Source organism: Cetorhinus maximus, chromosome 32 (genome assembly GCF_964194155.1).
Source record: "Cetorhinus maximus chromosome 32, sCetMax3.hap1.1, whole genome shotgun sequence".
NCBI classification, from domain to species: domain Eukaryota; kingdom Metazoa; phylum Chordata; class Chondrichthyes; order Lamniformes; family Cetorhinidae; genus Cetorhinus; species Cetorhinus maximus.
This window is the reverse complement of record NC_135910.1, coordinates 2,275,558-2,300,736: the sequence shown is the minus strand read 5'-3', so window position 1 is coordinate 2,300,736 and position 25,179 is coordinate 2,275,558. Positions and strand designations below refer to the sequence as shown.

The 25,179-nt window shown below is 44.3% G+C and overlaps 1 protein-coding gene across 5 annotated transcripts in view; it reads right to left on the bottom strand.

Annotated features, from left to right (window-relative positions):
- The window catches only part of LOC144671332 (mitogen-activated protein kinase-binding protein 1-like), a 149,490-nt gene that overhangs the window by 46,793 nt on the left and 77,518 nt on the right, over positions 1 to 25,179 (bottom strand). For all 5 annotated transcript variants that reach the window (XM_078533163.1, XM_078533164.1, XM_078533167.1 and 2 more), the window contains exons 17-22: positions 24,746 to 24,857; positions 8,312 to 8,375; positions 7,500 to 7,622; positions 4,780 to 4,892; positions 3,645 to 3,709; positions 1,492 to 1,740 (exon numbers count right to left, since the gene is read on the bottom strand). In XM_078533163.1, coding sequence (XP_078389289.1) covers positions 1,492 to 1,740; positions 3,645 to 3,709; positions 4,780 to 4,892; positions 7,500 to 7,622; positions 8,312 to 8,375; positions 24,746 to 24,857 — 726 coding nt within the window. The remainder of the gene's footprint in view (positions 1 to 1,491; positions 1,741 to 3,644; positions 3,710 to 4,779; positions 4,893 to 7,499; positions 7,623 to 8,311; positions 8,376 to 24,745; positions 24,858 to 25,179) is intronic.

Below are 25,179 nucleotides of genomic sequence, written 5' to 3'. Positions count from 1 at the left end.
CAAGTCTTCAGCAATATTGCCAGAACATTGTCAGGCCCCATAGCCTTTCAGCCGTTTCTTGATATCACGTGGAGTGAATCGAATTGGCTGAAGGCTGGCATCTATGATGCTAGGAGCCTCCGGGGGAGGCCAAGATGGATCATCCACTCGGCATTTCTGGCTGAAGGTTGTAGTAAATGCTTCAGCCTTATCTTTTGCACTGATGTGCTGGGCTCCTCCATCATTGAGGATGGGGATATTTGCGGTGCCTCCTCCTCCAGTGAGGTTTTTAATTGTCCACCACCATTCATGACTGGATGTGGCAGGACTGCGGAGCTTAGATCTGATCTGTTGGTTGTGGGATCGCATAGCTTGTCTATCATTTGCTGCTTATGCTGTTTGGCACACAAGTAGTCCTGTGTTCTAGCTTCACCAGGTTGATACCTCATTTTTAGGTATACGTGGTGCTGCTCCTGGCATGTCCACCTGCACTCTTCATTGAACCAGGGTTTATCCCCTGGCTTGATGGTAATGGTAGAGTGGGGGATATGCTGGGCCATGAGGTTACAGATTGTGTTCGAGTACAGTTCTGCTGCTGATGGCCCACAGTGCCTCGTGGTTGCCCAGTCTTGAGTTGCTAGATCTGTTCAAAATCTATCCCATTTAGCATGGTGGTAGTGCTACACAACACAGTGGAGGGTATCCTCAATGTGAAGGCGGGATTTCGTCTCCACAACAACTTTGTGGTGGTTGTTCTTACCGTTACTGTCATGGACAGATGCATCTGCGGCAGACAGATTGGTGAGGACGAGGTCAAGTATGTTTTACCCTCACCACCTGCCACAGACCCAGTCTAGCAGCTAGGTCCTTCAGGGCTCAGCCAGCTCTGTCAGTAATGGTGCTCAAAAGCCACCCTTGGTGATGGACATTGAGGTCCCCCACCTAGAGTACATTATGCGCCCTTGCCACCCTCAGTGCTTCCTCCAAGTGGTGTTCAACATGGAGGAGCACTGATTTATCAGCTGAGGGAGGGCGGTACATGGTAATCAGCAGGGGGTTTCCTTGCCCACGTTTGACCTAATGCCATGAGACGTCATGGGGTCCGGGTTGATGTTGAGGACTCCCAGGGCAACTCCCTCCTGACTCTATACCACTGTGCCGCCACCTCTGCTGGGTCTGTCCTGCCAGTGGAACAGGGCATACCCAGAGATGGTGATGATGGTGTCTGGGACATTATCTGTAAGATATGATTTTGTGAGTAGGACTCTGTCAAGTTGTTGCTTGACTGTGAGACAGCTTTCCCAATTTTGGCACAAGCCCTCATATGTTAGTAAGGAGGGCTTTACAGGATCGACAGGACTGGGTTTGCCATTTTAGTTTCTGGTGCCTATGTCGATGCCAGATGGTCCATCTGGTTTCATTCCTTTTTATTGACTTTTTAGCGTTTTGATACAACTGGGGACCATTAGTAGCCATTAGCAACATTCAATTATTACTAGTTAACACACTGACCATCTCAAGGAAGTTATCCAAGTTTCGTGGTCCAAACTTGTCCTGTTCCACTGAACAGCTGCTTGGCACTCCCTGCACCACTGACGTGTTGCCTGGAGTTGGGGTTGCACAGTATTCCTCCAGCTGCCTCTTTCCCAGGATGGAGTGAATAAGATCTTTGTCCATTCTTTCAGCCCATCTTCCTCGTGGCTGGAATGTTTCCATGGTGCTATCTCCAGTTCTATCCGGCACACTTCCGTCACCTGCCTCCTACAACAGATGGTGAAAGAAAGTGAACTCTTTGGAAAATATTTGCCATTAAAATGATTTTTTAATATTTGCACTCCTCAGATTTTTCACAAGTGTTTCCCCTTTATCTCAATTTTCAATTCATAGCTCCTTAATCTCCTATTCCCACTGATAGGCAGGGCTAACATTAGAACCCCAGTGGTTCAGTTGATAAATTACTACGCAAAGGCAAAGATTGAAGTGTCACTACAGGCTGAAATTACATCTGGCTTTAATCTCTATTCCCATTTTGCTTTTGTTCTTTGGCAGGTTTTCATTTAACTCGTTTTTAATCTTCGGACAGCAGCTGTTCCTCATTCTGTCAATCACACCTCCTCTAGACATATCTTTTGTTTCTTTACTTGCCCAATGCCATTGCCTTTAGCCTTGCACCACCAACCCTTTTGTCATTTAATTTTTCCTGTCTTCCACCCTATCTTAGACTCTCACTTTTGTTCTTTTTCCCATCCATCACCTTGCTTAAAAGTCCATAATATTTGTGGCTTTTCCCAGTTCTGATGAAAGGTCACTGACCAGATGTCTGTCTCTCTCCACAGATGCTGCCTGACCCACTGAGTATTTCCAGCAATTTTCATTTTTTGTTGGAATGCCACTTGTTTGATTGGGTCATCTACTTCAGCTGGTGTCCCACCATTGGCCTCAATGTCCCTGATTTAGAGACCCAAAGCAGCCAGGATTCCTGTTCAGTAACAGTACAGCTCTTGGGTGCAAGTGCAGAGATGTAGAATGGGAGGGGAGTAAAGAATGACACTCAGCTCCCAAGACTAAAAAATGAGACAAGAATACTGCCCTGGTTCATATATGAATCATCTCATTTGGCATAAAACAGCATAGATATGTAATTGCAGCTTTGCACAACTCCATGCCCTCCAGAGGGATGATGGGGAAAGAATTCAGGACCATCATAATGTTTAGTTGAAAGAATCTTCTATCATTGAATTTAATGTCACCAACACATAACCTCTCTTCGCACCTCCAGAACATTTCAAGCACATGATTCTTACTCTGACAAAACTTTTCACCTGGATCCAAGTCATACATTTGTTAGCTAAATCTGTTTCAGCATGATATTCAAGATGCCAGTGTACTGCTACAAACTTTGCATATCACATCTGAATATAGCAAATCATTGCTTTACTGTTTTATGCACTTGGGATGCATAGTTCCCTTGCAGTGGCATAAGACACTAAACAAAAAGCATCAAGAGGCAGCTGTGCACCATCCAATGTACAAGCTGTTACACAACTGCTTCAGAAAGATGTGATCTTCATCACAACTCCCTTCTCTTTCCCCACGCACAGGCCCAGATAGGAACATGGGATTTGGGAGGAGTAGGCCATTTGGCGCTTCGAACCTGCTCTGCCATTCAATAAGATCATGGCTGATCTGACTGTGGTCTCAGCTTCACTTTCCTGTCTGCACCCCCACAACTCTTCCAATATCAAATATTCTGAATCAACATATGGCTATCCTAACTCAACTACCGCATTGATAGAGGCCTGGGAAAAGGATGTTTTCCAAAAGGAAGAAACAATAGAGAAAATAAAATGGAGGCGAGAACATGAAATTAGATGCAATGCAAAAAAATGTCTGATTGCTACGCCTACATCAGTTTTCTGTACAATTTATTTTGTTTGAGGAAGAGTGGATTTGGAGAAGTTTAGAATAGGTTTCACAGGCATCTGATGGCCCAGCAAGTAAGTATAATGTATGAGGAATGGAGTCAGGAAGAGCCAAGGTTCAATCCCTGTTCTGAGTGTTAGCTAATCTCAGCTAGTACAGTGCAGGTGGCCTTGGTCAAAGAGCAACATTTTTTTGTAGAGAGGAAAGGATAACATGCATTCCAGTTAAACTGAGGAACTTACCAGTCTCTTTGCCCACAGTGGAAGTTTCCCATTAGTCATCAGGAACACAGCATCTTCAGTCTTACCTACAAGATTGTGTAGCAGCAATAAAAATGGTGAAAAAATAGTTTTTTTAAGCACTCGAGAGAAAATTGTATTGATATTTGAAGCAGAGGAAAATACAGGGATGCAGGAAATGGAGCAGTGGGATTAGTTTTGGATTGTTCTAACAAAGAGCTGGTATCCATGATAGGAGGGGGATGAATAGTTTCTTCTTGAACTGTAAACTCCTTTGGTTTTATCTTAGTTTTGTTCTTAGGACTTTGCACAGAATAAGAAGGGAGAAAAGGACAACATCCATATTGTCAAGTGCAAGATTCAGAAGTGATACCCTGTGGTTAACCTTAGTTTAAAAATAAGCACAGTTGCTCAGGATCTTTTACGAAAATATTTCTGGCAGATACTGGAAAATCTGACGGAAAGCATACTACAGCACAGAATTTCTGGATAACCTTGGAGTATGTCACACTAACAAAGTAGTGGCAGTAGTGTTAGCACAAATGCAGAAGTTGAGTTATGAAATAGATGGTCAAATATTTCAAGGCTATACTTTAACCTTGGGGTTCAGCTAGCTATTATAAACTCTTCAAGCTGTGATCTTAATTTAGAGCCAGCTTTGGCTCAATTGGTAGCTTCGGAGTTAGAAGCTTGTGAGTTCAAGTCCTACTCCAAGAGTCGAGTACAACAATTTAGGCTGGCGCTCCCATGCAGTACTGAGTCTGAGGGAGTACTGTACTATTGGAGGTGCTGTCTTTTAAATGAGACATCAAACCACTCTCTCAGATGGGTACAAAAGATCACATGACATTATTTCAAAGAAGAACAGAGGAGTTATTTCTTGGGTCCTAGCTAATGTTCATCCCTTAATCAACATCACAAAACAGCTTGCTGTGCAAAATTAGCTACTCTGTTTCCTACGTAACAATGGTGACTATAGTTTAAAAGTGCTGAATTCGCTGTAAAGCATTTTGGATGTCTTATGGTCAAGAAAGGCACAATACAAATGCTAAACTATGAAGCCATTGAGGTACAAGTTTTTTGGGGGTCCATTTCATTCATCCCATGTACTGTATAGTATATGCAAAGCAGCTCTTACCTCTGTCCATGTGCTCTTTTAAAGGGGTTTGGAATGACCCTTCGTCTGCATCATCCTCACTCTTATCTTCCTGATCCTCTGAAGCCAACTTTCGCACCATAAAGGTCTCTCTCCTAAAAGAGTTATTAAGTATTAAAAGTAAAGTCTTTCTTTCCATGTTGGAAATCTTCAAAATATTAGTATTTCCTAATCTCAGTCACCAATGTTGTGACTATAATAGTGGGCATTCCAAAAAAGGCTCAAAATGCTACACTGGGTATACAGATGTAAACGTGCACATGGTGGTACACTGAAGTTTGGAGAAAACCAAAGCACCATGTACACAGCCAGTTACAAAAGCAATAGGTACTTCTAAGCCTAACTCTTGTCAGCTGTGGCTCAGTGGGCAGCACTTTTGCCTGAGACACGCTCCAAAGACTTGAAAATAAAACCAAGGCTGATACTATAGTGGGTGTTCTGCACAGTTGGAGGCTCCATCTTTCAGGTGAGACATTAAACTGAGACTTTGTCTGCCCCCTCAGGTGGAAGCAAGTGGTCCCATGGCATTTTTCTGAAGAAGAGGAGAATTCTCCCTAGTGTCTTGCCAATGTTTATCCCCCAATCATAAACAGGTTACCTGGTTATCACATTGTGGGAACTTGCTATACATAAATCGGTTACAACAGTGACTATGCCTTAAGAGTACTCATTTGGTTGTAAAGTGCTTTGGAAAGCCCAGAGGTCATGAAAGACGCTATATAAACACAAGCTATTTTACTTCTGTCACGGAAATTGGACTGGACTTGCACCAGTGAATATGTGAGTACATATCTGGGATTCAATATGTTTATATTGTAGGCAAGATTGCTCTTCCAGGACCAAGGCAAATCACTTGTCTAGATCATGAAATATAGATTACAGATTTATAAGAGTACTCAGTAGTTCTACTGCTGCTACAGTTGTCAGGGTAGTGCAAATCAGTGGGTGGCAAGATAACAATAGTATTGTGGCAAGCCATAATACAACATTTAGATCTCCTGGCCCCACACTTGCATTCTTCTTCAATTCTAAAGGCCACTGAGTATCAGAATGAGGTGCATTAAGATTTATCTGGGGTGGGTGAGAAGGGAAGCAGTAACACATTAAGGAAACTGAAAGTTGGTAAGACACATGGGCCCACTCTCCTGCTTCTTAAATGGTTAGATCAAGGTATTTGCACTATTTTGGAACCTGTTGCATTGCCTGCCACCTACTCAGAAGAGGCCTGGATTATCAAACTGTGTGAGCTCTGAATAAGAACTTACAAATAAAGAGAGCTGAAGACAGATTTTCTGAATTTCAGTATCTTGTTGTGATCCCAGTTGATGTTACCACTGGACAAGCCTGATCCCAGAGTGGAACCCAGCTTGAGAGATCTTAACTTTTAATTCGTTTGTTTAGGTATTTGAAGAGTGGCGACTGAACACAGTCACAGAAGTTAGCTGATGAACTTTTAACAAAAGAATAAAACATTTATTTAACAAGAAAAGGTGAACCATATTACAATACTCCTTCACCCACAATTACGCCTTTACAGGTGTATACCGATTTGTAAGGATAACAGGAGTTACAAAAGCTATCTTATACTCTAATGTCCACAGTAAGTACACAGTCCATATAAACCAATAAGTGACCTGAGGTTAGACACACCACACTCTGAAACCAAGTGATAGATGCCATCTCAACCAGATGCTATGGGTCTCTCCTCAACTACCCCCAGACACTTATGTCACACCATGAGCCAACCAGTCTCACTGAACTCAGTCTTTCATATGAAGGCTTCCAATCTCCACTTTCCAAGAACTCCCCTTGGAATCTTCTTCCAAACCGATACGTTCTCAGACACCTTCTGCAAGGATTCATGTCCAGGGTTTCGAACTCTCCTTCCGATGTTCCTCTCCCCTGGGTCACCACATGCGTTCAAGCTTTTCTCCACGCATTCTTTCTCATTAACTCAGCCGTCAACAGTACACCACTGCTTCACATGCCCATAGCAAAAAAAGTTATAGATCTTCAGCTGTCTTTTTGGGCCTTCTGGCTTCTGAAGCCTTTATACCGCTCTGATTCTTCTTCCTGCAGCTTGGAGCTTTAAGCTTGAAGCCTTTCTCTGCCACTCACTCTTAACTTCACTTAACAGGACCTTTTCCAGGCTCCTGTCCTCCCTTTGACTAGAAGGTCTGCTTGGGGCTATCCTGTTCCACTCCCTGGATTCTTGGGGACTTTCTACTTTAGCTTGGGACTCGTTATCTGCCCCCTTTGCTCCAGTCTCTTCCTGGCAGCTACTTTCAACCAACTTTAGCTTGGAATTGGCTGAGTCTTCTAGGCTGCTTCTGCCTGGCAGCTTTCTTCAAAACGGAACTCAAAAACTGGTGTTTCTAGTTTGTGTGTGTGTCTCTGGGAGGGACCTGCATCTCTGGACCACTGTTGCTAGGTAACAGCTCAGAGCCCAGTTTTTCTATTCTTGCGATTGCTCAACTTCTCTTGGTCGTAAACTCTCATTAGAAATGCAGGCACCTTTTAAAGTGAAACTAAAACTCAACTTGACCTTTTCTTAACACACACAGAGAAAAACAAATCAAACTTAAACATTAAAGTTAAAACTCATTCCTAAACATCCACAAACCCAATATAACTTAAACTATCTCTATTTCCTAACAATAGGAAGTACCTTGCAAGTTAGCCAGCAGCTTTAATTAATATACCTTAATGTTGCAGGTGCCTTGGTTGGTGGCGTTTTGTCTTTCTTAGCAATCTGTTTAATTTCAGAGAGGCGATGTCTCATGCAATTTGTCAACTGAGAGTCCAAGCGCCATATGAAAATGCAACTGTGGGTTATAAAATAAAGTTAGTAAAACTCTGGAAAATTCAGTAAAAGTAGGGCAATTATTGTTTTAATTAATATTGCACTCAGGGTAGAAAGTGTCACAATGTTGACTTGCCAGGCAGTTATATAATAAGCTAGTTTTATTCAGAGCATTGCTACGGAACATAAATTCAGCCTTGCATGAAAGTGCTATGATAAACACTTTGAATAAACAGTATATTTAGTAGTTGAAGGGGTAGAAATGAGTGTAAAATCCTGAGGAATTGTCATAATGGTCATGGCAAACAAGAAAAGCCCATATGTTAATGACATGTCACAATCCTCAGTGTTGAAGTACTCATTTAGCTGGGGATAATGAATAAGGCACAGACTGCCACTTCCCAATGTGACCAAGACTATGCTAAAGTGACAGATTAATGGAGGAAGGGAAAATAAGAGGGACAACGTGCGTTTGTTTTCAATCACTTTTTCATAGTGGAAACATTTCATGACTCATGACAGCATGTCAGCCTCCAACTGTCAGGTTATTGTTGAGTGGTATGTGGAAGAAATTACACGTTGTACACACTCGTCATGTCAGCCTACAAAAAAATTAGGGCCCTTTCAACAACTATTTATTAACAACCAAAACATACTTTGCTTGGTTTCTCCCACAACTATAAACCGTGTAGACCAGTAGAAAGTACTCACCTGTCTCCTGATACTGTGATCAGATACTTGCAGTCATTACTAAATTTCATGCCTGTTACAATTTCTAGGATTAAAATGGAAATTTATTTGAAAATCATTAGTACAATTTTTGTAATCTGTCTGCATTATTACAGAATTCAAAGTTATTCTAAACAACACACAACAGTTTAAATGGTTTCTGACAAATTCAAGTTCCATGTAGAAATTCACAAATTACTCCTTGAATTTATTCATTTTCAATCCAATTCTATCAGACTTCAAAATGAAGCATCTTTACAGATCTGTATGGAGAAACAAACATTGTGGATCTCAACCTCTACTAACTGAGCAATGCTAGATTTCTTATTATAATACATGTAAACCAAAATGAAATCTCCAGCAGAATTAAGTTGAAAAATTTGTCAACTGATGTAGTGGGTAGAGATTTCACTTCCCGATGAGAAATTTATAAATCACAAATTGCATCTTCATTCGCATCCAACACAAAAACTTGGTGGAGGGCAGGTTACTTTCCCACCCCGAGCATTCTCTGAGCACTCTCCCAAGGATTGTGGTCAGCTCAGATTATCCAAAGCCAAGCACAATGAAGTCAAGCAAGAGTTGCTGGATACTGAGCATGTCAAAAAGAGAAAAGGGGTGTTACCAGAGTTCACTGCAGCTCAAATAAAATTATATATTTGTGCTCCTGCAGTCATTGGCATCTGCATTAACCAATATAAATATATTGTTTCACGCAGGAAAATTTCTATACCTTATGCTGTTAAGGAGACTAAAGGTGGAATTTTCCCATCCTGCCCATGGTGGGCAGCAGCAGAGGATCTAGCAGGAGCCAAAAAAAACCAAACAAACCCGCTGGCTTAAAAACAGTTTGCAATTCTTCCGATGGCGGGTCGGGTATCCTGCTCAGTAGTGGCGTGAATGCCATTTGCATTCATTACCGCCCATTCATGAACGCTCATTAAATTAGTTGCTCGCTGGAATCACATGCCATCTTCCAATCTTGCATCACGCCAATGGGAAATCACAGCAGTCTAAATCCCATTTGAAAAAAAAAGTGTGGCGTGCACTGGTCGAACTTCACTTCGCTTGTAACTCTGAGGCGAGTGTAACTTACACAGCCAATCTTGTTGCAATACCTGTGGAATGTCACACTGCTGGAGGTGTAAGGTTGGTCTGCTTCTGGTGGGTGCCTCCATAGGCAAAGGGCACCACAGTGCAGCAGTAAATCAGGCAGGGCTCAACATTCAGACAGAAATCAGTATTGCGCCAGCTGGGAGGTGGGGGGTGGAGGTGGGGGAGGGGGAGAAACAATAACAAGCACATGGGTCAGGGGGCAAAGGAGCAGGAAGGCTTTGCAAGGGATCGGGGGGAAGGGGGTGGAGAAGAAGAGAAACGATGGAAGGAAGAGGGGAGACCAAGGGGCAGGAAGCTGAAGCCCGACAAGGGAAACAGGTGCTGGCATACAAGGGATGAATGGGATACCACATGCATGAATGGGAGGAGATACACGCAGGCTCGAGAATAGGAAAGGAAGCAGGGTATGTTCATGTGGCACAAGGAGGGATGGGTTGCACAGAGGCTCAAAAGGAGGGGCACAGTTGGGAAGGGAGACAGTGTAGTTTTCAGTCATGAAGGCAATGGGGAACTCATTGAAAGTCAAAGGCCTTGTTCTGGAACTAGCAGGTCAGAGTCAGAGAGTAGACACAGTCGTGGGGTTCTGTGGACCTCACAGTCAAGAGTAAAAGGGTTGAGATGGCCATGGAATGCAGTGGATTGTGCTACAGGGCCATTCATTGCTCACACGTTGTATTCACACTCCAAGGTGGTGCAAGGGCTGTGTGCTCAATTGGAATAATCCATACCAAGCTGTGCAGGGAGTTTTCACAGTCACTGTCATAGACTTGTCTGTCTCTGTAATGAGCTGCAGATGGGATGGTGAAGGTTATGGGAGGCATCCACAGCCTGTATTTGAGGGAAACATAATAAAGGTTTGTGGGCGGGGGAGCTGGTGGATTTGTGATATTTCCTCGGGGGGGTGGGTGTTGGAAGGCCATAAGACATAGGAGCAGAAATTAGGCCATTCGGCCCATCGAGTCTGCACCGCCATTCAATCATGGCTGATAAGTTTCTCATCCCCATTCTCCCGCCTTCTCCCCGTAAACTTTGATCCCCATACCAATCAAGAACCCATCTACCTCGGTCTTAAATACACTCAATGACCTGGCCTCCACAGCCTTCTGTGGCAATGAATTCCATAGATTCACCACTCTCTGGCTAAAGAAGTTTCTCCTCATCTCGGTTCTAAAAGGTCTCCCCTTTACTCTGAGGCTGTGCCCTCGGGTCCTAGTCTCTGCTACTAATGGAAACATCTTCTCCACGTCCACTCTATCCAGGCCCTTCAGTATTCTGTAAGTTTCAATCAGATCCCCCCATATCCTTCTAAACTCCATCGAGTACAGACCCAGAGTCCTCAAACATTCCTCATATGTTAAGCCTTTCATTCCTGGGATCGTTCTCATGAACCTCCTCTGGACCCTCTCCAGGGCCAGAACATCCTGCCTGAGATACAGGGCCCAAAATTGCTCACAATATTCTAAATGTGGTCTGACCAGAGCCTTATAAAGCCTCAGCAGCACATCCCTGCTTTTATATTTTAGTCTTCTCGAAATAAATGCCAACATTGCATTCGCCTTCCTAACTACTGACTCAACCTGCAAGTTAACCTTAAGAGAATCCTGGACTAGGACTCCCAAGTCCCTTTGCACTCCAGATTTCTGAATTCTCTCCCCATTTAGAAAATAGTCTATGCCTCTATTCTTCCTACCAAAGTGCATGACCTCACATTTCCCCACATTGTATTCCATCTGCCACTTCTTTGCCCATTCTCCTAACCTGTCCAAATCCTTCTGCAGCCTCCCTGCCTCCTCAATACTACCTGTCCCTCCACCTATCTTTGTATTATCTGCAAACTTCACCAGAATGCCCTCAGTTCCTTCATCTAGATCATTAATGTATAAAGTGAAAAGTTGTGGTCCCAACACTGACCCCTGCGGAACTCCACTAGTCACCAGCCGCCATCCTGAGAAGGACCCCCTTATCTCCACTCTCTGCCTCCTGCCAGACAGCCAATCTTCTATCCATGCTAGTACCTTGCCTCTAACACCATGGGCTCTTATCTTACTGAGCAACCTCCTGTGCGGCACCTTGTCAAAGGCCTTCTGGAAGTCCAAGTAGATAACATCCGTTGGCTCTCCTTTGTCTAACGTACTCGTTACCTCAAAGAATTCTAACATTTGTCAGGCATGACCTCCCCTTGATGAAACCATGCTGACTTTGCCTGATTTTACCATGCACTTCCAAGTATTCTGAAATCTCATCCTTAATAATGGACTCTAAAATCTTACCAACGACTGAGGTCAGGCTAATCGGCCTGTAATTTCCCGTCTTTTGCCTCACTCCCTTCTTAAACAGGGGGGTTACATTAGCGATTTTCCAGTCCTCTGGGACCCTCCCTGACTCCAGTGATTCCTGAAAGATCACCACTAACGCCTCCACTATCTCTTCAGCTATCTCCTTCAGAACTCTGGGGTGTAATCCATCTGGTCCAGGTGATTTAGCCACCTTCAGACCTTTCAGTTTTCCAAGTACCTTCTCCTTGGTAATGGCCACCATACTCACCTCTGCCCCCCGACTCTCTTGAACTTTGGGGATGTTACTCGTGTCTTCCAACGTGAAGACTGACGCAAAGTACCTATTCAGTTCCTCCACCATTTCTTTGTTCCCCACTACTACTACTCCAGCGGCCCAATGTCCACTTTTGCCTCTCTCTTACCCTTTATATATCTAAAAAAACTCTTGCAATCTTCTTTTACATTACTGGCTAGTTTACCCTCATATTTAATCTTCTCCTTCCTTATTTCTTTTTTAGTTGTCCTCTGTTGGTCTTTGTAGGCTTCCCAATCCCCTGGTTTCCCACTGCTCTTCGCCACATTGTATGCTTTCTCTTTAGCTTTTATGCTGTCCCTGACTTCCCTTGTCAGCCATGGTTGCCTCGTCCTCCCTTTAGTATGCTTCTTCTTCCTAGGGATGAATTTTTGCTGTGTCTCCCAAATTACTCCAGGAACTCCTGCCATTGCTGTTCCATTGTCTTTCCTGCTAGGCTCATCTCCCAGTCAATTCTGGCCAGGTCCTCCCTCATGCCTCTGTAGTTGCCTTTATTCAACTGTAATACCGTTACATCTGATTCCAGCTTTTTCCTCTCAAATTGCAGGGTAAATTCTATCATATTATGGTCACTTCCTCCTAAGGGTTCCTTCACCTTAAGCTCCCTTATCAAATCTGCCTCATTACACATCACTAAATCTAGAATTGCCTGTTCCCTAGTGGGCTCCACCACAAGTTGCTCCAAAAAGCCATCTCGTAGACATTCCACAAATTCCTTTTCTTGGGATCCACTACCAACCTGATTTTCCCAGTCTACCTGCATATTGAAATCCCCCATGATCCCTGTAACCTTGCCTTTCTTACACATCTTTTCTATCTCCTGGTGTATCTTGTGCCTCACATCCTGGAGGCCTGTACATAACTCCCATTATGTTTTTTATACCTTTGCGGTTCCTCAACTCTACCCACACAGATTCTACATCATCTGACCCTATGTCATTTCTTGCTATCGATTTAATTTCAATTCTTACTAACAAAGCAACCCCAGCCCCTCTGCCAACCTGCCTATCTTTTCGATAGGATGCATATCCTTGGATATTTAGCTCCCAGTCCTGATCCCCTTGCAGCCATGTCTCCGTGATGCCCACCACATCATACCTGCCAATTTCAATCTACGCCACAAGCTCATTTACCTTATTTCGTATACTGCATGCATTCAGATACAACACCTTCAGTCCTGTATTTCCCATCCCCTTTCTCATTGTCATCCCTTTACCTGATGTGCTTGAAGTTAGATTCCTGGCCCTTTCCAAACACTGTGCTATTTTGTGTTCTGGAGACTTTAATAGCCTCTCCTGGGCTCTTACTTCTTTTCAGTTTTTTCATAATTTTCTATGAAGTTGAATCCACCCCCCCACACGCTAACCTGCTCCTTTGTTTCCCATTAGTCATACTTCTTGGAGTTTTACCCTTGCCTGTGGCTCTCCTCTGTGGTTGACTGTGCATGCAGCCTCTAGATGAGGAAGGTAGGAGGTCCACATGGGGCATAGGCATGTCAGCAGTGATAAGCTTGGGGTGGAAGAAAAGTAGGAGTGTTGACAACAACAATGGGATCCAGTTTTACTAGAGGAGGCTATAGAACAGGAGGGAGCTCTACCTTCACATCATGAGGTTACAGGTAAACTTCTGGAACGAGAACAGTGAGGGGGTGGGGGGGAACAAAGCTGGTCTCGAAGTAATAGTGCCGAACAACCATCTTGCACGATCGAAGTAATGGCGCAATTATAAAATCACAAGGAGAAGCGAATCTGATTGGGAGAGGTCTGAGGCAGCGTTGGAGGAGTGCATTGCTAGACTAAGGCACCCTTTCTGGGGGTGCCCTTTAACTTGTTGGTGCCACAAAGTTAAACTAGAGTCTGCGCTGAGAGAAAGGAGGACAACCTCCTTAAGAATCCAATCACTGGAACCCATGCCTTTTGCAGCACTGTAACAGAGAAATGTAGGAGTCTCTGGTTTAGCATCACAGTCGCTGTGTTTCAACATTAAAGAGGACTGTCAAATTTGGGAATGCAGGCAACTGTTAAGGGGGCACAGGGGTTACGTATATAGCATCCCATTAATGGAGGTCTGTCATGTGCTCCTCAGAATTGGCATTCATAACAGGCCAAAGCACATCCAGTCATTAATCACGAGCAACTTATTGTTAACCAGTATGCCAGATTGGAGATTGGAGCACTGAGTTAGGTTAGGTCGAGCATGTCATTGAAATGTTCTCCAAGTACTGTGGGATTCAGATGTTAAGTCTCAGGGGTGGTATCTTGGTCACCTAATGTGTCTAGTAGTGCCTCAGATACAAAACTGCATCAGCAACAAGATTAGCAGGCAGAAGCCACTATAGACCATTACAGTTGCTATTGTTCAAGATTGCGAGCTTCACTATGTTCACCCGTTATTCATTAATCTATTCAATCTATCATTTCAGAAAAGGATAGAACAGTAATGGATCCAGGTCTCAATGCTGCCTTTGAGGGTTCCAATACAATGGAGGAGAGGGAGAAGCGACACACAGCACAGCATCTGCAGGAGGCCCCACCTGAGGTCCAGGGGAGCCACAGCAAGAGCATGAGGTTCAGAAGGATAGCCCCAGACCACAAAAGCGACTCACTGGCCCTAGGGTATACCGAAGACTCTCCTATTTACAGATGAGTGAGAGACAACGCCGTGCATGTCTGCTCTTGTCCTGAGCTCTGGTAGATCACATCTGCCGTATACTTAGTGAAGACCTAATGCCCCGTGGAATGGGAGGCTATCCTATCCCCTGCCAGTGGCTTTGAAGGTGACCGCTCAATATCTTTTCCTGTGAATCATTACAGGGATCCATAGGGGGCCTGTGTGGCATCTCAGTCTGCAACAAAGATGCATCAAGGAGGTCAAAGGTGCTCTCCACAGCAAGGCACATAACTATGTGAGGTTTGCACTCGACGAAGATCACCAAGCTGTGAGATTCGATGGCTTTGCAGCTACCTCAGGCTTCCCAAGTGTACCCAAGCGGCTTTAAGGGCTCAATGGCAGCAGCCCCTAATGTTTATCAACCGTAAAGGCATTCATTCCTTCAATGTCCTTAGGTTCTGTGGTTTAGTTGGTTAAACTGCCTCTCTAGTAAACAGGCGATCCTGGGATCTGTGCAATTGAGCCCGGGGGGGATGAGCGTGGAGACTGCAGGGAGGATAAGCAAACTGACCACGGCACCGTGGTACAGGGAGCCATTCAAGTGGGGGGAGGAAATAAGAACATAGTGGCGACAGGGGATAGATACTGTTCTCAGCAGCCGTGAGCGAGAGTCCTGAAGCCTGCCTGAAGTGTTGCCTGCCCAGTGCCAGGGTTAAGGACATCTCCTCAGGGTTGGAGAGGAACTTAGAGTGGGAGGGGAGGGATCCTGTTGTCATCGTCCACGTTGGTACCAACGACATTGAAGGGACTATAAAGGAGGTTCTGCTGAAAGAATTTGAACAGTTAGGAGCTAAAGTATAAAGCAGAACCTCCAAGGTAATAATCTCGGGATTACTACTTGAGCCACGGGCACACTGGCATAAGGTAAACAAAGTCAAGGAGTTAAATGCGTGGCTTAAAGATTGGTGTGGGAAGAATGGGTTTTAGTTCATGGGGCACTGGCAGTACTGGGGTAGAAGGGAGCTGTTCTGGTGGGACGGGCTGGGGCCAGTGTCCTGGCAAATCGAATAACTAGGGCTGTAAAGAGGGCTTTAAACTAAATGGGGGAGTGGGGGGAAAAGAGGGTTCTGGAGAAGGGATACATAGGCTTACAAAGCAAAAGGATATGGCAGCATTGCAGGGCAGCTATTTAGGTAAATGATACCCAAAGTGTGACAAGAAGGGACAGAGTGTACAAAGATTAAAAAACAGCAGCAAAAAAAAAAAAAGGGTCAAAAGAGGTAAAAAAAAGCAAAATTAATGGCTCTTTACTTGAATGCACGTAGTATTCAGAACAAAGTAAATGAATTAACAGCACAAATAGAGGCCAATGGGTATGATCTTATGGCCATTAGGGAGACACGGTTACAAGGAGATCAAAGCTGGGAACGAAATATTCAGGGGTATGTGACTATTCGAAAGGACAGGCAGGAAGGAAAGGGTGGTGGGGTAGCTATGTTAGTACGAGATAGAATAAGTACAATAGCAAGAAAGGATCTTGGATCGGAAGATGTAGAATCCATATGGGTGGAGGTAAGAAATTGCAAGGGGAAGACGACATTGGTGGGAGTAGTCTATAGGTCCCCGAACAGTGGCTATACTGTAGGACAGAATAAATCAGGAGATAATGAGAGCATGCAAAAAAGGCAGTACATTAATCATGGGTGACTTTAATCTTCATGTAGTTTGGGAAAATCAAATGGGCAGAGGTAGCTACGAGCAAGAATTCATAGAGTGCATTCAGGACAGTTTCCTGGAACAGCATGTTGTGGATCCAATCAAGGATCAGGCTATTTTGGATCTGGTAATGTGTAATCAGGCAGGTTTAATAAATGATCTCCGAGTAAAAGATCCCCGAGGAAAGTGACCATAACATGGCAGAATTTAGCATTCAGTTTGAGTGAGAGAAACTTGGGTCGCAAACAATTGTGCTAAACTTAAATACGGGTAATTAAAAAGGAATGAGGGTAGAGTTGGCTGCAGTGGACAGGGAAAGGTGTTTAGCAGAAAAAACAGTTGATGAACAATGGCAGATGTTTAAGAAAATAGTTTACCACTCACAACAAAGATATATCCCAGTGAGCAAGGAGGATTCTAGAAAGGGGGTAAAACAACCATGGTTACCCGAGGAAGATAAGGATAATATCAAATTGAAAGAAAAACCATACAATGTGGCAAAGGTTAGTGGTAAGCTAGAGGATTGGGAAAGTTTTAAAAACCAACAAAAGAAGATGACCCAAAAAAAATAAAGAGGGAGAAAATAAACTTTGAGTGTAAACTAGCAAGTAATATAAAAACAGACAGTAAGAGCTTCTTTAAATATATAAAAAGGAAGAGAGGCCAAAGTGAACATAGGCCCTGTAGAGAATGAGGCTGGGGAAATAATAATGGGGAGCCAGGAAATGGCAGGAGAGTTGAATAAATGCTTTGCATCAGTCTTCATGCTAGAAGGCACGAATACTAAATAAACAAGGAGGAAGAAGAGGAAGAATAAATACAATAACCACCACTGGAAAAAAAGTACTAGGGAGGCTAATGGGGCTAAGGGCCGATGAGTCCCCTGGATCTGATGGGTTGCATCTTAGGATATTAAAGGAAGTAGCTGCAGAGGTAGTGGATGCACTGATAGTAATCTTCCAAGAATCCCTAGATTCTGGAAAAGTCCCAGAAGATTGGAAAACTGCCAATGCAATGCCCTTATTCAAAATGGGGAGACAGACAAAAAACAGGTTAGTTAGTTAGCTTAACATCTGTCATTGGGAAAATGTTAGAGTCTATTATAAAGAACAAAAACAGAAATACCTGGAAAAACTCAGCAGATCTGGCAACATCGGCAGAGAAGAACAAAGTTGACGTTTCGAGTCCTCATGATCCTTCAACAGAACTAAGTAAAAATAGGAGAGGGGTGAAATACAAGCTGGTTTAAGGTGGGGGGGTGGGGGGAGGTGGTTGAAGGGACAAGCAAGCAGTGATAGGAGCAGATAACCAAACTATGTCACAGACATGGAGGAGGGAGTTCAAGATCTAAAGTTGTTGAACTCAATATTCAGTCCGGAATGCTGTAGAGTGCCTAGTCGGAAGATGAGGTGCTGTTCCTCCAGTTTGCGTTGAGTTTCACTGGAACAATGCAGCAAGTCAAGGACAGACATGTGGGAAAGAGAGCAGGGTGGAGTGTTAAAATGGCAAGCGACAGGGAGGTCTGGGTCATTCTTGCGGACAGTGAAGCTCAACACAAACTGGAGGAACAGCACCTCATCTTCCGACTAGGCACTCTACAGCCTTCCGGACTGAATATTGAGTTCAACAACTTTAGATCTTGAACTCCCTCCTCCATCCCCACCCCCTTTCCGTTTCTTCCCCCTCCCTTTTGTTTTCTCCAATAATTTATATAGATTTTTCTTTTCCTACCTATTTCCATTATTTTAAAATCTATACCTTTTATGCCCTTTTAGTCTTATTTTACCCCACCCCCACTACAGCTATCTGTACCTTGTGTGTCCTGCTATCCATTCTTAATTAGCACATTCTTTTAGATAATATCACCACCTTCAACACCTCTTTGTTCTTTTGTCTGAGACATCTTTTGGTTATCTGCTCCTATCACTGCTTGCTTGTCCCTACAACCACCACCCCCACCCCCCACTTCTCCCCCCACCCTAAACCAGCTTATATTTCACCCCTCTCCTATTTTTACTTAGCTCTGTTGAAGGGTCATGAGGACTCGAAACGTCAACTTTGTTCTTCTCCGCCGATGCTGCCAGACCTGTTGAGTTTTTCCAGGTATTTCTGTTTTTGTTTTGGATTTCCAGCATCCGCAGTTTTTTTGTTTTTATCTCTATTATAAAGAATGTAATAGCAGGGCATTTAAAAATGCATAAGCTAATCAAGCAGAGTCAGTGTGGCTTTATGAGGGGGAAATCTGCCCGACAAATTTGCTAGAATTCGAAGGTAACAAGCAGGATAGATAAAGGGGAACCAGTAGATGCAATATATTTGGATTTCCAAAAGGCATTTGCTAAGGTACTGCACATAAGGCTACCAGTAAGAGAAGAGCCCATAGTCTAGGGGGTAGCATATTAGCATGGATATAGAGGATTGGCTAACTAATAGAAGACAGAGTTGGGATAAGGGGGGCATTTTCAGGATGGCAACCTGTAACTAGTGGAGTGCCTCAGGGATCAGTGCTGGGGCCACAATTATTTACAATATATATTAATGACTTAGATTAGGAAAGTGAATGTTCTATCATCAAGTTTGCAGATGACAAAAATAGGTGGGAAGGCAAGTGGTGAGGATGACTCGAGGAGTCTACAGAGGGATATAGACAGGTTGAGTGAGTGGGCAAAAACTTGGCAGATGGAATATAATGTGGGAAAATGTGAGGTTATGCACTTCGGCAGGAAGAATAGTGAAGCTGAATATTATTTAAATGGAGAAAGACTGCAGAAAGCTGCAGCACAGAGGGACTTGGCAGTCCTCATGCATGAATCCCAAAAAGCTAACATACAAGCTCAGCAGGTAATAGGGAAGTCAAATGAAATGTTGGCCTTTATTTCAAAGGGAATGGAGTATAAAAGTAGAGAAGTCTTGCTAAAACTATACAAGGTACTAGTTAGACCACACCTAGAATATAGTGAACAGTTTTGGTCCCCTTATCTAAGGAAAGCTATACTGGCATTGGAAGCAGTCCAGAGAAGGTTTGCTAGGTTGGTCCTGGGTATGGAGGGGTTGTGTAGGTTGGGCCTGTACTCGGAGTTTAGAAGAATGAGAGGCGACCTTATTGAAACATACAAGTTTCTTAGGAGGCTTGACAAGGTAGATGCTGAGGTTGTTTTCTCTTGTGGGAGAGTCTAGGACCAAAGGCATAATCTCAGAGTAAGGAGTCACCCATTTAAAGGCAAAGATGAGGAGGAATTTCTTCTCTCAGAGGGTAGCGAATCTGTGGAGTTCTTTACCGCAGAGGGCTGTAGAGGCTGGGTTGTTAAGTAAATTCAAGGCCAAGATAGACAGATTTTTAATCAATAAGGGAATCAAGGGTTATGGGAAAAAAGCAGGAAAGTGGAGTTAAGGATTATCAGATCAGCCATGATCTCATTGAATGGCGGAGCAGGCTCAATGAGCCGAATGGCCTACTTCTGCTCCTACGTCTTATGGTCTTATGATCTAAATGTTCAGCTCACATGCGATCGTTGGAAGCACATAACGCACATTTGTGCCAGGTACCCTGGGAGTTGCCATGACTCGTACATCCCAAATCACTCTCAGGTGCCTCAGATATTAAAATGGTCTGTGTATCGGCAGGGATGGCTGCTTGGGGATAAAGGGTGCCCACTAAGATGCTAGCTCATGACACTGGTGCGTTGGCCTCAAGAGTGCTTCGGTGGAGAGGTACAACGCAGCTCACATCTCCATATGGTCCCTAAATCGAGCAAACCATTAGCATCCTGAAGATGCGCTTTTGCGGCTTAGGCCACTCAGGTGGTGCACTGCAGTACACTCCTGACAGGTATCCTGCATCATCGCTGTGTGTTGCGCCCATCACAATCTGGCACTTGCCAGAGGGTGAAATGGAAGAGGATGAGAGCTCCTCAGAGGATGAAGAGCAGAAAGCCCAGGAACATGAAGAGGGGAGATGAGGGTTGGCTTCCACAGGATGATGCCATGGAGGATGCAAGACATGGAAGGTGTGTCCGTAACACTTTAACTGCTGCCAGATTCCAGGAGGAGTTAAGGGAAGGCAAGGAAGATGGCCACATTTTTCCTGGCCCTGAGCCCTGAAAGGGATGTTCAGTCACATCGAGGGCAATTCAACATTCACCCTAGCACTTTCAAGCCTCATGATTCACCAGGCTGTGATCTCCAAGGTCAGCGATGCAACCTCTATGCTCTCGCTCTGGGAAGTGAGAGTTGACATAACAACAAGAATACTGTGGAAACTTACTTGATGTAGTCATCACCACATTAGTGGGAAACTACAGCAGCCAGTGAGATGAGGACATGGTTGGGGATATCCCCCTCCCATCCTGGTCTTCTTCTTTGGCACTACCACTGAGGAGACAACTGCTGCTAACCCCTCAAGGCTGCTGAGTTGCCCTCACAAAAATGGTGTTTCATGAGGAAGAAGGGTTACAAATGCATTAATCTCATAATTCCAATAAAGACTTTAACACATCTCTTTGACACCACACAAGGGTGCAGAAATTATGTTCAGTGAGGTTGACATCACATGAATGTGAATCTCTCAGAGGGAGGCTATCACCGAGTGGGAGGATGGCTAGACCTCAAAAAAATAAGAGGATTCAATTTATTATCATTTTTTTTAAAAAACAGTGGTTGTACATCCATGTCCCAAAAGGGATTTCTGTATTTCTTAATCTTTCAGTCCCCACCACTACACCCAGGTGCAGTCCCGACATCCACAGCTGAGGTGGAGGCAGCCTGCTGACTGCGACATGCTGATGTCTGAGATGTCCTCTGGTGCCTGAGGCCTTGAGGGCCCAGCCTGGTGAGAGCCTCCAGCTCAGGGGCAGATGCACCCTCCCTAGCCTGAGCAGTTGGGGCGGATTGTGTCACAGGCAAAGGGGACTCCAAGAGATTGCACACCCTCGGAGTGTCCCGAGTGGTTGCCCCCAGGGTGTCCAGCTGATGCACATCCTGCCTGAGGGCCCTTCCCCGTCTTTGAGAAGGGGAACCTGGAGGGATGTCAAGGTGCCTCATTCCCCTCTTGCCTGGACAAGTGTGTGTGGCCATGACGTTCAGGACTAAGCGCAAAACCTGCTGGACCAAGGTCTCCACTGGTGGTTGCCAACCTTCCCATGGTGACCTTGCATGTTGGGGCCACGACATCTGAATGCGAATGGACTCCTCCATCCTTCGCTCTAGTCTGCTGAGTGATTGCCAAATCTCTGTCTGATGATCCACCGCATATTGTTGCATCTCCAACATTGAGTTAGCAGCTGCTCGCAGAGGATCATCATCTGACTCAGACTCAGCAGGTGGCCAGTCTCCAGCAGCCTCTGAGTGCTGAGGACCTGAGCTGTCCCTGCCTCAGACTGCTGTGGGTTATGTCAGTGAGGTGTTTGCCAGTAGGTGAGCCTGAGCCTATAATCTATGCTGCACTGAGGTGTGTCTCTGCGCTGGTGGAGGGTGTGGGTGAGCACACAGATGGTTCTTCCTCATCCAACGTGGTCTAGGGGCTGGGGTTTATGTTGGCCAGTCTTGTGGGCCTCAATCTGCTGGTGCCTATAAAAGAAAGAAGAGCGTTTTAGTTCATAAGCAGGCAGATTACACGATTGCATGTCACTCACTGAACATCAGGATACAACCACCTCATGGAAGATCCGTACTAGGTTGCTGGGACAATCCAATCTCCACTTCCCCACAGAAGCAATCCCTGTACTCCCTGGTGAACTTAGTAGCATCCTCCTCAAACTGCATGTTGGCTGTCCCTCCCCCAGTCTGGGATTTTTCCTGTCTGTTGTGGGCAAGCTTGCCTGGATGAAGACAAAAGATTGGCATGCGAGAAGGCATGGAGCAGAGATTGGGAAACATGCATCCTGTGTGTGGTGAGCCCGCCCCAGAAAAGGCTGAGGATGGAGTGTGAGCAGTATGATAGATGAGACGGTAGTGATATGTGTTCCCTGCTAATGGTTGTGGGAGATCACCGAGGAGAGTAGTTCTTTGAGTACATGTTGGCATGATAAGAGTTTAAGATTGGAGTGAGTTGAAGGATGACTTACCCTAGCGAAGCAGAGGAGATCATTCATCCATCCTCTTCCTACACTGGATGGCATTGTGGGTGCGGTGGCTAGCCACACTGACATCCTCTGTGATGGCTTTCCAGGCCGGAGACATGAGGCTGGTGTGCTTTCTGGAGCTATTTCTGGGATAAAGCACATCCCTATGTTCATGCACTCGTCGTATCAATGCCTTTACGGCGTTGGGGAAGAAGCTTCTTGTGGCTTGCTGCCTTCTTTGCGGTTGCCAGACATCTCAATGCGCCATGTGAAAACAGGTGGGCTGGAGACAGTGAGATGAGTGTGCTTGGGTGGCATTAAAATACGGCGCCCAAACCTTCGACCCCATCAGGTAACAGCAGGAGGGACGAATCAGCTCCCGACCAGCCAGGTGATTCAGAGAGATACCCAACTGTGCATAATTAATGAACTTCCAAGCACTGAATTGGCCACGATTTCCTGCCATTCCAAACAACGAGAAGCGAGCTGTGGTACCCAGCCGCCACTGCAGTTTCAAAAATGGAAAATTCCACCCCAAGGCTTTTCTTTGCCACTTGTTACTAGTTATGTGGCTTTTACAATTAAACACTAAGTATTGTGATTTAGTTACGTGCAGATTCTTATGAAAAATAGAAGTTTAAAAACATACAGGAAAATTCACCTCTTTACAATCTGATCTTCAGAGGCTATTCTGGATCAATCCCACACCCTTGAAGAATCTCGCTATTCAAAATGCTCACATTTACTGATTATGTAACCCTATGAACTTGTTATGTGAATAATTCTGAAAGTTCTTTGATCACTGAAATTGCTTCTTGTATGCAGCATTAGTACAACAATTAGTACTACCCACAGAGGCTTAGGAGGGAATTTTACAGAGCTACTAGAGTAGGAAATGTGGAGTGCGGGGTTGACTGAATGCAGGATGCAAAATTTTGATTTTCTGACAGTGGGATGAGATACACAGATAATGTCAATGGTGTATTGAGCCTCACGCCAGCCTATGGCGGATGCATACTTATAATACATTTGCATTCAATTAATAATCATCTTGAAGGTAGGACTTTACGCTAAAGTCAGCAGTGCATGAGAATCACAGTGCACCCAGTTCACGATTGTTTAAAGGTGGTGTGCAGTCAGCTTTGTGCAGTTGCGTACGACATCAGTGGTTTTCCTTGTTGAACTCGGCAGCACAAGGGAGGGGAGCAAAAGAACAGCAGTTTGCATGGAGGCTCAGCTGTGGCAAGGGAGAGTCAATGGTAGGGTGGATATGTGGAGCAGGGTTGGGAGCATAAAGGATTGAAGAGTGAAAGAGGGATCCAAGGGAGGGCAGAGGGTGGGGTCAGGGGCATGGAGAAGTGCAGTGGGAGGGTCCTGGATGTGGTGGGGGAACAGGTCAGTCAAAGAAAGAAAATGAGAGGCCTAAAAAGCAGGGTCAGTACTGTCGAAATGTGGGTCCATCTCAGGATGTTGGCCGGCAGAGTCCTTACCAAGGTTATGAGTTCACCCACATTTCAATTATCCTCGCTGAGAGTGATCTTGTAAAATCTCCTCTACAATGCATAGCCTGCAGATTCAGTCATGTCCTAACAGGGTGGCAAGTACAACCCTGGACAGTAACAAGAATATTCAATAAAAGACTGAATAAAAAACACATTGTTTCTTCCACAATAAAGGAAAATCCCCAACTACCCCGTAACCATCAATGCGTATCAACCATGAGATATGCATGTTTAGCTCTCCGACTACACTAGTCTCGACAAATAACAATAATGCACATAGGAATAAAATAAAATCAATGTAGTGTGAAATATTTAAATTTAAATTTGAAAACCATCCTTTCTGCTCTCAAAAAAATCTCATGTTAATGGCAATGTAGTTGGGTGGGGAAGTTTTGGCCATGATGCAGAGTCTCCCTGTTTGATCAGAGGTGCTTTTACAGCCCAACCATAGCTGCAGCATTGTGAGCTGACAGCAGGTTTCACCAATGAAAAGCATCCCTTTCTGCAGAATTGCATGCTGCTGGCACTTTTTTAAAATTGTAATGGCATGGAAAACAGGAAAAAGTGTGGAAGTGATGCACACTTCCAGTTCCACCTTCAGGAATAGCATGCTACTAACAAAATTCCACCCTCACTTCCTGGGCTGTTCAGTCCAATTTTAGTTACTCAATGTAGTTTAAACAGAATGTAGGAGATTACTGGATTTCCTCCAAGGAAAAAAGGCTGGTTTTAAGGAATGAAATTTTAAAAAAATATATACAAGACGAAAGAGAAATTTTAAAAGTTAAATAATGCAGGTTTGTAGGTTAATGTCAAAACTATACCTGAATGCCCAAACATGCTGGCTACACATTCTCCAGTGTAGAAGTCGAAGATGGAAATATTCTTGTCAGAACAACTAGTGGCTACAAATGTTCCAGAGGGATCCATCTGAACCTAGAAATCAAAGCACAGAAACCAATGCTAGATACCTCAACTAAAGTTTGAAATAGTTACAAGGAAAATCCTCCATGTTTAAAAGAAATGTGTTACTAAAAAAAAAAGCCATTGATGTAAGAAAAAATGCAGACAGTATGCAAGGTAGTTTAACAAGTATGGTTGTTTTTAGTGTCAATATTCTCTTTAAACCTTTCAACTACCACTGAAGTCAAACCATGGAAGTCAAATCACTTTATAAAAAGGCATTTCATTTTATGTATATTTAATTGTTCAAATGCTTCCATTACTCCAACAGCAGAGGGCACCCCAGCTCAATGTT